The 13,954-nt window shown below is 38.6% G+C and overlaps 1 protein-coding gene across 2 annotated transcripts in view; it reads right to left on the reverse strand.

Moving 5' to 3' along the window:
* Positions 1-13,954, reverse strand: part of lcor (ligand dependent nuclear receptor corepressor) — a 126,823-nt gene that overhangs the window by 10,520 nt on the left and 102,349 nt on the right. For both annotated transcript variants that reach the window (XM_053491573.1, XM_053491574.1), the window contains exon 3: positions 2,337-2,427. In XM_053491573.1, coding sequence (XP_053347548.1) covers positions 2,337-2,427 — 91 coding nt within the window. The remainder of the gene's footprint in view (positions 1-2,336; positions 2,428-13,954) is intronic.

Here is a 13,954-nt window from a genome sequence, read left to right on the forward strand (position 1 = left end):
CTTAAAGGAGACTGTGTAAGTCAGCTGCTCATATTGCAGCAAAAAAAAAAAAAAAAATTACTTCGAAAGAACAACAAGCATAACAGACTTGATTGGACCAAGAAACACAATTAATGGTCCAAATTTAAGATTTTTGTTTCCAACCCACCATGCTTTTTTCTGGTGATACACTTTGCGCCTTAGTCAAAATTGAGGGCACACTTAACTAGCATGGCTACCACAACCACTTTAAGCGGCGACATACAGTACCATCCCACCATACCATCTGGTTTGCACTTATTGAGTTTTTAAAATTTGTTGCAAATAGTTTTTTTTTTCCAACAGGACAAGACCACAAACACACCTCTAGATTATGTAAGAGCTATTTGTCCAAGAAGAAGAGTGATGGAGTGCTGCTTCATATGACTTGGCCTTCACAATCACAGATCCAATTCCAACTGAGATGGTTTAGGGTAAGTTAGACTGGAGAGTGAAAGAAAAGCAAGCAACAAATTCTGAACACCTCTGGGAACTCCTTCAAGATTGTTGAAAAATCATTTTGCGTGACTATCTCATGAGGCTGACTGAGCAAAAGGTCATCAAAAGTCATCAAAGCAAAAAGTGGCTACTTTAAAGAATCAAAAATACAAAACATATTCTGGGTTATTTAACACATTTTTTAATACAAATTGCGAACTATGAACATGAACTTGCTCATATTAATGTGTTTGAACTTTGACCTAGCTCATGTGAAGAGTGAGCTTTGAGTGTGGTAACTGGGTTTAGTTTCTACGTTAAAAAACTGCCTTGAGTGCAAAAAAGCCAAATTGTGGAAAATAAAATGAAAGAGTTAAACAAAAAGTTAAACAAGTTTATCCAGATAAAACAAGTACAGAAGGTTATATATTTTTATGTTACTATATGAGTGTGCAAACATGCCAAGAAGCTGGAAAATAAAACTACTGTAAAAAATATGTAGCATAATGTGTAATGTATTTCTATTTTTGATTTTACAAAATTGCTATGGAAATACAGTAAGTATCATTTGTGTACTGGTACTAGTGTCAAATACCCAGTCTTGATAATACTTACTTACATAGTTAAGCTTACTTTACTATGGCTATAGCTAAAAATACCCTTAAAACTATCGTTATAATAAGTCATTCTTATCATTGTTGCCCATCTAATTAAACCTGCATTGCATCCAGTGGGTTGTACTCCTATTCGTGGATTTGCCATGAACACTCACTGCACGTTTAAAAACTAGGGACACCTCCTTGTAATACCCAGCAACGTAATAACAGCCCACAAATGTAATAAACCACAAGCACAATAGAAATCTGATAGATTATTAATCTTAATAACTGCAGATTTGTTTTACAGTGGAACCTCGGATTGCGAGTAACCCGGTTTTGCAAGCATTCCTCAATAAATTTGCAAAAAATTTTGCCTTGTTAAATGAGCAAGTGTTGATTTACGGGTTTACTATCATCAATCATGCATCACACACACTAATGTAAACACTTATCCGTCAGGATTTATATGTACTTAATAAATAAAGTTAAAGTGCAGGTTCATTTTTTTTTTATTTTTACTTAATAGTTTATATTAATTATTTTTGGATATTTATTTTTTTGGGTCATGGAACGAAGTTTTCATAATTTCTTATGGGAGAAGTTTACTTTGATATACAAGCACCGGAACACATTTTTCTCACAATACAAGGTTCCACTGTACTTTTGGGGTTAATATATTATTAAGTTTGTAGGAAATTTATTACATTTAGTAGACACCCCTATTCATTTGATCCCTTATGACTGACATTTTAATCTTATTTTACATTTGAGCAGTTGAGGGTTAAGGGCCTTACTCAGGGGCCCTAAAGGGACAACTTGGTGGACCTTCCGAACCGTAGTCCAAAGCCTTAACCACTGAACTACCCCTGACCCCTGACGTGTGGGGTTGTTACATTTCATGCTGCAGATTTGTATTATGCTTATTATTATTGTGGAATTCTATTGCATAGGTACATAGGAAGGTGTTATACACCTTCTTTAACATATTAGGGAGTAATTGGGTTTATTAATTAACATTTAGTATACAAAATTTTTAGCATACTGTATATTAAATGAACAAATATTTCCACAATTACAGTATATTTACCAATGTTAAATTAAAATAAGAATGATAAATAAAAATAGTGGCTGCTTCGGAAAACACAATTCAGAATTTTTTCATGTCAAAACAAAAAATTCAATTATTACCCGTCATCGGAAATAGCACAACAAAAATTTGACAGTAAGCAGGGAACATAAATCAAAGGGTGGACAAAAATCAGAAAACACAAATGTGCTTACCTTTTAATTACAGGTATTATAGAGAAGTCATGAGATGGCTTCAGAGAGATTCTGTTTTTTTTTTTTTTGGTTGAAAGATCCAGAACACCATCTGTTAAAATAAAAGAAAACCATGAAACCATGTTTAAATTTTAAATCAGCAAATCATCATGTCAGAACAAAGTAACAAAAGTTTTTTTTAACATGAACCTTGCTGGCAATCACTGTGAATTTATATTTTTTTTATATTTTAAATAATATTATTATTACAATTATTTTAAAATTAATTCTTTGAATAACTATTTATATTTTGGGCAAACATCTTGCACATGGATTTGACAGCATCCAGGGTTTCCCCCTAATACTGATCTACTGTGAACGCTTCCATTTATTGCATTATTTCATACATTAAACACTACCCTGGCATCTAGTTGAGTTAAGTGAAATTCCTCAACAAAATTTCCTAATTCAGAGCATCCTGCGACATCTTTTGTGCCTTACCCTGGAAATAAACACATAAAATTTTGTGTTTCCCACACATTGAGTATACTTGGGCAGTATACAGCAGGAAGTCTGTTCTGATGGAATTCCAGGGAGAGTGCTGAAGCGCTTGTGCGGATAAACTTGCTCCAGTGTTCACCTCCATCTATGTCCCTTGCCCTGTCCACAGTGCCTACATGCTTCAAGAAATTTGCCATCATTCCTGTTCTCAAGAATTTCAACCACGCTGGTCTAAATGATTACCATCCTGTGGCTCTGACATCAGTGGGGGTGAAGTACTTTGAGAGAGTATCATTTTGTTCCCAAACTCTCTTTATCCCCGACAATTTGACGATGCCATCCCCCATGTCCTGATCTGATTTGCCTGAGCTACAGGACATTTACATTAGGCGGTGCAGGTCCAGGGGACAGTGCATTATTAAAGACACTCATTACCCAAATCATAAACTGTTTCAGGGGCTGCCATCTGGCAAGAGACTCCGGTCACTAACTAAAAGACAAAATAGAAGCTTTTTTCACCAGGCTATACGGCCATTAAATACACAACCATAACAATAACTGATAAAATTAAGTCACAGTCACTTTACTACACCATGGCAAAAGAGCTTATAGTGTTCCTGAATCTTATGTTACGGTCTGTATATAATAAAAAAAAAATTATGCATGCTACATGTCTGAAAATAAGTTTTTTTGGGCAGTGACAGGCTGTTACGCTGCCGCGAGCAACAACAACATAAAGCGGAAAAGCTTACTGAGAGAGATACGAACGCAATGTGTTTACTGATGTGTTCACATGTCTTCTTAATCTTTGACAGACATCGTTATAAAACATCTAACGTAACAAAGGTAAGCATAATATAGTTTTCCGACTACGTACACAGTTTGCAACTAGACAATCACCTTAATGCATTGTTTATTATAAACGGTGATTAGGGATTAGATAGACACGGATGTACACAGAGAAGAAGCCATAACCATGTTCTATGAGAGTATAAGTTAACCTTACACTCCGCATTCATCGTGATTATTAGAAAAGGCAATCTGCAAAGATTCATAGAAAAAGAAATTACTCACTGAGCCTGGTGAAGATGAAGCAGGAACACGAAGCGTTAGTACAGATCCATTTTTAGGAGCAGCTTCCTAGTAAAACCTGCTTTATATTGACCCGCGTTTTTAAAGCAGTCTGGTGAAAAATGATTATCGCAAACATGAACGCATTTAGGTAAATCGGCGGGGACGTTAGCTTTAAAAACTAAATTCAGCCACTGCTTCCTCAGCGCCCCAGATGTCGGTAATAAATGACGACTGCTATGTTCACTATTACACCCAACAACTGTACACCACACTCGCTTAGGCGCCATTATGCTCCAGCGGCGAAAAACGATGGCCGACAGAAAAAAAAACTACATCCGTGACACAATAACAGCAATATTTCGAACATTCTGCAGGCTGATATTTGGAGAAACGAAAGAATAATGAATAAGCCAGTTGTTAGGTCAAAATAACCCAACCAGGTGTTCATTTGTAAAAATCTCATATGAGCCAACATGAGCAACCCAACAATGTGTTTAAAGTACCTAAAATAATCCGGAACTTAAATAACAATAAACAGATACAGAGATACGTTATATAACAGCCACTATTGTATTTAATGCAACGAGCGAAAATGTCACTTTGTGCCACCTGGCGGCCATTTTACGAATGACTTTAAAATGCAACTGATTTATTTTGGCCGCTGACGTTTTTACACAGCAGTAAGCGCGACAGTAATAACCATTCCAATTGATTAACTACTGTAGGTTAGCAAGGTTTCAAAGTTGGTCACCAACATCCAAAACCACTGCACTCGACTGTTTTGCCCAAATAAACAAGTTCCCTTCTTAGGGTTGGGGAGCTTTTTAGGAGGGAAACAAGTGATGGGCCAGCCCTTACCTGTTGGGGTTGACAGCAGCTTAGAACGGGAAAATGTTGGTTAGCCACATCCAAGGCAATACAAAAGGTAGACCATACCTAGCTAGACCACAAGGGAGCACCCTGAATTAATGACACCCCTGCCCCCCCCCAACATTTATTTTTACAATAAGGTGAGTGCAGCCTATTTTTAGTTATATAATTACATCTTTATTTAATTATGTTTCTTTCCTTTCTGTTCTATTTTTAATATACAGTGGAACCTCGGATTATGAGTAACGCGGTTTACGAGTGTTCCGCAAGACCAACAAAATAATAAAAAAATTATTTTAATAAATTTTGACTTGAAAAACGAGCATTGTCTTGGTTTACGAGCACCAAGTATCATGTTTCACGCATACGGTTCTTGTTTTGACGCCGAGCGTCACGTGATCACAACTGAGCCAATGTTTTTTCTCTCTCTTGCACTGCGTAATCTTCTCCCCTGCTGGGTCTTAGTTCTCGTCTCTTACTGGTATAACCAACATCCTTGCACGCGTGTACTGTTTACTATAACTCTGCGACCCCGTTTGTGTGTAAAACATATTTTATTTTGTGTTAGGAAGCGTGTGTGTACAGCGCGTGTACTGTTTCTTATAACACACGTGTGCGCGCGCGGGTAAAGCAAAAGAAATTCTAATACAGAGGTTAAAAATCTATTTTCTTCCTCAACGCAGTGTGTGCGCGCGTGAGCGTAATTTGACATTGTGACGGCTATGTGTGTGTGTGTGTGTGTGTGTGTGTGTGGATGAAGCCCCCTTCACAAACGAGAGACACACACACTGCTCTCCAAAGAAACTCTGCTCTGTTGCAAGTCATTTCAGTGGTAAGGTGCTGGTTCATTTGTTTGTTTGTTTTACTTTACAGCAGTGATTCTGTTAGTTTGCGCTCACACGAGTGTCATTAGCGATGTTTATTGCAAATTTTCAGATAAAACAGTGTAGCGGGAGAGAGACGTTGATTTATGACTGCTGTTTACGGAAGTGTAGTCCAATGTGGGAAATGCATTGTGGGTAATGCAGTCCAGTGTGTGTGAACGCGAATGCGAGATGTAAACTAGAGCCTGAGTTCTGTTCTTTAGTAGGTTTTTTTTTTGTTGGATTTAAGTGCAGGATCTACCCGAAAGTTTTTACTATAACCTGACAACGCAGCAAATAAAAGAACGGTGGCATCGACCAGTTTGTCCATCTCATTATTACATAAGCATGAATTCATGGGCTGTTACGCTGTCGCGAGCGACAAAGAGAAGAGCGGACAACAGTCTTTTCGTTAATGTGTGTGTGTTTAATATAAACGAGAGGAGAAAGTTTTAATGCGTAAGATGAGAAGGGGGAGACAGGAGGGGCTGAAAGCAAAAATCTCCACTTAGTCTAGCCTCACAAACACACACACACACACAGCGCCTGCGTGCACAAACGGAAACACTTATCTGCCGGGATTTATTTTTTACTTTTTTGAAAGGTAAAGTGCAGGTTAATTTGTTTTATTTTTACTTTATATTTTGTATTATTTATTTTTATGTATTTAATTTTGGGCTGTGGAACGAATAATTTAAGTTTACATTATTTCTTATGAAAAAATTAAATTTGGTTCATGAGTGTTTTGGAATACGAGCCTACTTCCTAAAAAATTAGGCACGTAATCTGAGGTTCCATTGTATTTTTTACATTTTTACCTCTTATCTTTTCTCTTTCTTACTGTCCTTCCTTCCCACTTTCTTTCCATCCCCCCCTTCCCACTGTGTTCTCCCTCTCTGCCTCCTGCTGTTCCAAAGGCAACCCCCTACCCATTTTACTGTCACAAACAAACACAGACACACTGTACAGTCGTGGCTAAAAGTTTTAAGAATGACACAAATATTAGTTTTGACCCAAAGGCATTAAAGGGGGATCACTTGGAGGGAACAGAGTTCAACTCTGTACATTCAGAAGCAGCTAAAGAGGTGGAAGCAAGAGACCCCCCCCCTTCAGTAAACCCATTGGGGGGGATTAAAAAAAGGGGTATTAGGGGTGCCCAGAGATTCCTATTTTAACATCTAATGCTGAACAAGAACCCATGTTACACATCGAGGTAGACAGGAAAAGTATGCCCATGTTAGTGGATACAAGAACAGTTTATACAGGCTTACATTTAAGTCATGCCTCACATCTCCCCATGTCCGGAAAATTTGCCAAGACAGTTGGATTCTCGGGACAAAAGCAGTTAATTCCTATGACCGCTCCAGTCTGTCTACAAATTTTTACAATAAAAGTGCGACCACACCTGTATTAGTCTCAAGTCAGACACTGGTTAATTTGTTAGGCAGAGATGCACTATGTAAATTAGGACTGCAAATATTGTGTTCCCCAGAAGGTGTGTATGTTGACATGAAAGGTATTAAAAATCAAATGGTAATGATTGAGCCACAAGCAAATGTGTATTGGGTAGGACAGCTGCAAAAAGACGTTAGTCAAATAATCCATAAATGGGGAAAGTTCATTGAAGCACAAATTCCTGAAGCACAGCTGCCTTGTTCGGCTTTCCACTGCACAATAATTTATGACCCAGCTAAGGACACTGACTTAGAACAGACATGGCAGAAAGAGACAAGAGAGAACAAGGTTGAGTTAATCACACAGTACATCATCATAGGCCAGCAAGGAGCAGCTATCAGTGTAGATGAGTGTGATTTTGTAAAAAGGTGGTTTAATGTAACTGATTCTGTTCCTCATGTGACGTTGTATGTAGGAAAAAACTACAGCTCAAAGGACTTAGGACCAATGATGAAAAAAGCTAAAGAGGTCCAGTGGAAATCAACCATAAACCCGTTGATTTTTCATTCTGCAGATAAAAACTATATGAAATCTTGTGTGGTAATAACTTGATTGGTACTCCTCAGAAAGTGGTAATTAGCAGCAACTCACAAACCCAAATGACATCAGCATCTGAAGTAGTTGATACTGCTGAGGAGGAATTGTATAGGGACATGGAGAGTCAGGTCCCACCTGAATTATGGTCTCAGCATGATACAGATGTAGGTCTAATTAAGTCAGCCAGCCCAATTCAAGTACAACTTAAACCAAATGTAAAACTGCCTAGGATAAGACAATATCCTTTGCGACCTGAGGCAGAAGCTGGCATAAAAAACACTATTGAAGGCCTTGTAAAAGCATCTGTGCTAGAAGAGACAACGAGTTGTTGCAATACCCCAATTTTCCCTGTGATCAAGCCAGGTACAAATAAATGGCGTCTTGTGCATGATTTGCGTGCAATTAATAATATAACTGAGGATTACCCAGCTGATGTTCCAAATCCACACACACTGCTGACTAATGTCCCTCCCGATGCCAAGTACTTTACTGTGATTGATCTTTGTTCAGCTTTTTTCAGTATTCCAGTGGCGGAAGAGAGTAGGTATTTGTTTGCGTTTACATATGCGAGTAAACAATATACATATTGTAGAATGCCACAAGGGTTCAAACACTCACCAAATATCTTTAATCAGGTGTTAAAAGCTAATTTATCAGATTTAATAATGGAGAGTAACCTTCTGCAATATATGGATGATCTCGTAATCTGCTCATCCTCTTTAGAAGCATGCCATAGAGATTCTATTAAAGTGCTCAACAAGCTTGCACAGGGAGGTCATAAAGTGTATGCCCCAAGTTGAATATTTAGGGCGACAAATTTCTCATGGTTCAATAGCCATAGCGCCTACCCAGTTAGAAGGCATAAGTACTTTGAGCGCGGCAAGCTGTGAAAATGCCCTTCATTACCTGTAGGGGGCAGTCGTGTTTCAGTCTAAAGTATTGTGTGTCTACTGAAGCCGAAAAATGTTATGTCTCTTAGGCGCCCATTGACAGCAAGCGACAGAGCTCATAAACGTGTCAAGCTCAAACTGTTATGTATTTATTCATCATTTTCATTCAAAATTATTATTATTATTAGTAGTAGTTCTCCGAATTTATTATTATTATTGTAACGCAACCGCGCGTGTGCAAAAGGACTACAAAGATGTATGACGTTAGCCTATAACAGTATTGTTTTATGTGCTTTAAACGCAGACGGGTACTGGTGGCTCAGTGGTAGGTGATTCGCCCGCCATGCGGGAGACCCGGGTTCGATTTCCAGCTAGTGCTCAATATGCTGGTGCTATGCGCTAAAATGCTATAGATATAGCCATTACATTATCAAGTTATGCTTCAGTACTAAATGCATGTTTGCAATTCAGAATTTTTTTTTGCTTAAGCTATGAAACACATTAGCACTCACCTCACAGTTGCTATAATTTAATGATTATCATAAGCAAAAAGTGTAAAACAAAGGATTCACATTTATTACATTTTCACCCAGAGCGGGATTCGAACCAGGGTCTGGACGAGTTTATAGGATATACGGATATTATACGGATATTATTTAAGCAACGCCACACCACGTGGAAAGCGGCAAAAATGCTTCAATTTCATTGGCTGTCACTGAGTGTCAGCTATTCACGACTGGCCCTCGCGGAACACAGAATCCCCGGGCTTTGACTGCGCTTTCTCCATTCGTTATTACAGGGGCGGACTGGGACCAAAAAGTGGCCCTGGACTTCCTGGCCCACAGCAGCCCACACCATAATACATTGGCTCATTAATGTAGAGATACATTTTTAACACCAGTTACTAGTATAAAAATATAACACAATACAGAAATCAATGCCATTTAAACATGTTATTTGAAGTATCACTGAACATATATTGGGTATAAGAAACGAAAAAAAAGAACATCAAGACAAACAACATATAAATCTATAAAGACAATATTTTAAAAGGAATGGCAATAAAACTGAACAGGTAAGCTGAAATAAAATCAGTGGCAGCAGTAGCTCACGCTAGTAAACTAGTTACTTATTTTAATTATTATGGTAGTCAATATTAACACGAAATAATGCTAAGAAACATTATTTCAATTAATATTGACCACCATAATAATAATAACTAGCACAAGTTAATGCTGCTACTAATTTTATTCTGTTTGATTGCCATTCTTTTTACTTGGCTCTGGTAGATCAGGGGAGACGTGTTGGTCATCATCAGCATGTATTATGATGTGGGATGTGGTGGGCTGCTGGATCCAGCCTCACTGTCCCTGACCTGTTATAGGCAGAATCTGTTCATTTGAAGCATTTCACAGCATTTACCTCTAAAGCTTTTTCTTATTTTCGCGTAACCTTTTCTTCCTTCTCCTTTTCATTCATGGAAATTATTATTAATTTGCTCAGAAAATTCGCTGCATCGAGAAAGGATCAATATCTAAAAATTGCCCACATGTGTGGACAAAGAATACAAAAGTGTATAATCTTTAATAAAGTTAGCCTAATACAATATTGTTTCCAATGCTGAAGCAAACATGATTTTGTTTTAGTCTATTCATTGAATACAACGCGACAGCGCGCTCCGAGGTGAAGCGCACCCACAGTTGCTGTAATCCCCCATCTCACCTTTACAACAGGTGTGAAGTCATCAAACCGGTTTCGCTGCTGGGGGAATTCACAGAATTGGGGGTTTTAAAACAAATTAACAAGACCGAGTAGACGTGAGACAGGGGGTTTGGTTGGTTAGAAGTGGCGCTGACGGGGGGGCGGGAGGGAGTCTCGCCCGGAGCGCAATTCAGTGTAGAACCGCCACTGCCTATTTTCCACCACATCACATACTTCCCTGATCTCGGACTAAACTTCGCGCTTTGCTTTTATAATGTGGAGCAAGCCCGAGATCATATTAACGTAGCATTCATCATTCAAAGTTATTCATATCAGTGTATAGTAAGTGTGATTTGAAAAGTGCTATAACTCCACCTGCTACAGTTTCAGCCCAGTGGAACAATCTGACTACATGTGAAGTGCCATGAAAAAGTATTTGCCCCTTCCTATTTTTTTTCTTTGCATATTTGTCACACTTGTATAGGTGGAATTTCACCTAAACACTTTAGGTGAGAACGTATAGGTTAATATGTATAGGTGAGAACAGTTGATTCACACTTGTGGAGAGTGAATAATTTGCATTTGAATGTTGTCTGGCATTGTAAGCACACGCAGTGACACTAAAAGAACAATAGAATTAATAGGAATAAGTGGCACTAAAGAGGAGGATTTTAATTTAGACTATAAAAAAATTAACCTGCGTATATTTTAGGCGTGCCAGCTGCCACTTTTTAGTCTTATAATGCCCACATGACATGCTGGTACAGAGCTGGACATAGCTCATCCATGCTAATGATCCCGGGTTTGCACCCTACGCTATAAAATACGAGTACGACGGCCATCCGCGGACAGCATTCCATTTGCGCGTTCCATTTGCCCCGTTTGCATGCCGCACTTCCGCGTTGTGTGCGCGCGTCTCACTCACACCGCATAGTAAAATCCACTGTAAACCAACAAACCCCGAGTATTTTATAGCGCGGATTGGAAGCCCAGGATCTTTAGTAAGGAGAGCTCTTCTTCACTATTCGTGCCTAATTCTGCAGCCCCGCTTATTCGCATATCTGAAGGAGAGGCCGCCTAACTAGTGAGCGAGGAGCGATATTGATTTGGGCGCACGCCGTGACAGTTTTTTTTCAGCCTATTGTCCTTAAAAATGTAACAGATGAGGACTCTGATTAATGTGCAAAGACTAGGCTATATAATAAAACTATATAAGACTACATGCCTTTATAAGACTCAACTTTTATTTAAGCGCACTCACAATAACGAAAAAACGTGATTTTATAAATGTTTGAAAGCAAATAAGCTGCGCTGTTCTGTATTGTTTTTGGTGAACTTGAGCGCGTCAGAAAATGAACGCAAACGTTTTTATAAATGGTCAGAGTCAGTCTGCTTGCTGTTTTCCAGACGCGTTCATAATCATTAGTCTACTTCTGCCGGTGCGCTCTGGAAAACTCCATGCATGCGGCTGAGCGCTGATTAAAACTATGGAGTAAATTAAAGAGGAGAATCACGATGCCGAATCAAAGTCCTGAGCCCAAACCTCATTTAAATTAAATTAACAAATACTATAAGTAAAAAAAAACAATAGCCCACGTTTAAAAACCGTTTATAACTTCTTTCCGACATGAGTTGGTGTTATGCGCAGAGCGCCGGGAGATTTCCTGAAGCTCCGAAATCACTGGGGCATTTTTTCTAAATAGATGCTATTGTTAATAACTGATGGAGGTTTTGGGCTGTATACACACGCATTTTTGAGGAGTTTAAAACGAATTAGTCCGAGCAGACCTACATGAAAGGTGAGAAGTGAATAACTGCGCGCGCTGTCGCGGTGTATATACTGTACAACACGCGTTTATCAACCTTTTAATAAAAATGCTGCCTTTTGTAAAGTAAAAGTACTTTACAAAAGACAAACTGCTTCATTTTAGTCATGAATTCACAATCACATCACATTCCAGCTATTATTTCCAGCCGTGGTTAAATAATGTATGAAATAATTATTAAATGCTGGACACAAACAGCAAATATGATGATTATTATAAAAAGCCCGAAGAAGTTCATGGTCATAAAATAATATTTACTTAATAATATAATATATATATATATATATATATAGTTCATTCATGTCTTCTGATGATGTCGACACATTTTTTACGTTTTAAATAAGATATGTTGGCATATTCACGAATCAGGAAATTCGCATAGTTAAGACTACCAGATAGCCTACTATCAGGAAATTAAATTAATTTCAACACCATGTAAACCGAGACATCGCCATGTCTTTCACTGTTTTGTCCCTGTTAAAACATTACAAAAAATATATAAGAAACTTATTAAGAATTTTAAAGCACGAATGCATGTTTGCTTCAGCATTGGGAACAATATTGTTTTAGACTAAGTAATTATACACAATTCTTCGTTGTACAGTACTTTGTCCGGCGTTTAAATAAAGTCCTTCCATGCGCCATCTGGCGGATATTCAGTGAAGCACAACACATTTATTTAAATTCCCGAATGTTGCTTATGGCAAGTCGCGGCGCGCCGCGCGCTAAATTGAGGCATCCCGCGGGAAAACACGCGCAGTCTTAATGGCCACATCTGTAAACAGTTGATGACCTTCCTAGGCTTAACAGGTTTCAGTGCTGAATGGATTGAGGAGTATGCAGTGAAAACAGCTCCACTGAGGGAGATAATGAAAGGAGAAGGAGTGCAAAATCTAAGTGCTCCCTTAAAGTGGAACACAGATGCACTGTTAGCTTTCGAATCCATCAAAAAAGAAATGCAGACAGCACCTACCTTAGGTATACCTGATTATACCAAACCGTTCTATCTGTATGTGGCTAACCGAGCTGATGGATATGCCTCAGCTGTGTTGATGCAGGAAACCTGCAGTGGTAGGAGAAAACAGCCCCTAGCTTACTACAGCACTAAGCTAGATAATGTAGCACAAGGTTATCCGCCTTGCTACCAACAGGGTCTTGCAGCAGTACATTATGCATATGACAAAGCATCCACTTTGACTATGGGTTACCCAGTAACTATTTACACACATTATAAGGTGGTAGAATTAATAGAACAAGGGAAATTTGTTCTTACTCAAGCTCGCATTCTAGCATATTCTTAACTGCTCACATATCCTGACATTACTATAAAGAGGTGTGACACAGTTAATCCAGCTGAATTGATTCCTTTAGCTTTTGAAGGAGTGGCTCATGATTGTGTGGCGAATTCATTGTCATTTACCAGGTTACGGCCTGATCTTGAGTCTAAACCTATAGCTGAAGCAGAAGTCACTTACTTCGTTGATGGATCTAGTTTTAGAGACCATGTAGGAAGTCACACTGGGTATTCAGTAGTAATGAAGGATGGAGAAGAGTTTAAACCTATTTTGTCTCAGCACTGTTCACAACCGTGTTCGGCTCAGTTAGCTGAGCTAAAAGCACTCATCGCTGCTTGACAATTAGCCAAAGGACTAGTGGCAAATATTTTTACAGATTCAGCCTATTCGCATGGTGTATGTCATCTGTTTGGAGCAGTGTGGAAACAAAGAGGGTTTAAAAGAAGCGATGGAACTCCCATTCAGCATGCTGAGCAAATAAGTAAGCTAATGTCTGCTATGATGCTACCTAAAAGATTGGCTATCATTAAATGTCAGGCCCATAAAAAGGGAAATGATTATATCACTAAGGGTAACAACATAGCAGACTTAGAAGCAAAGCAAGCATCTAAGTGTCAACTAGCTGTA

This window comes from Clarias gariepinus, chromosome 3 (genome assembly GCF_024256425.1).
Source record: "Clarias gariepinus isolate MV-2021 ecotype Netherlands chromosome 3, CGAR_prim_01v2, whole genome shotgun sequence".
NCBI lineage: Eukaryota > Metazoa > Chordata > Actinopteri > Siluriformes > Clariidae > Clarias > Clarias gariepinus.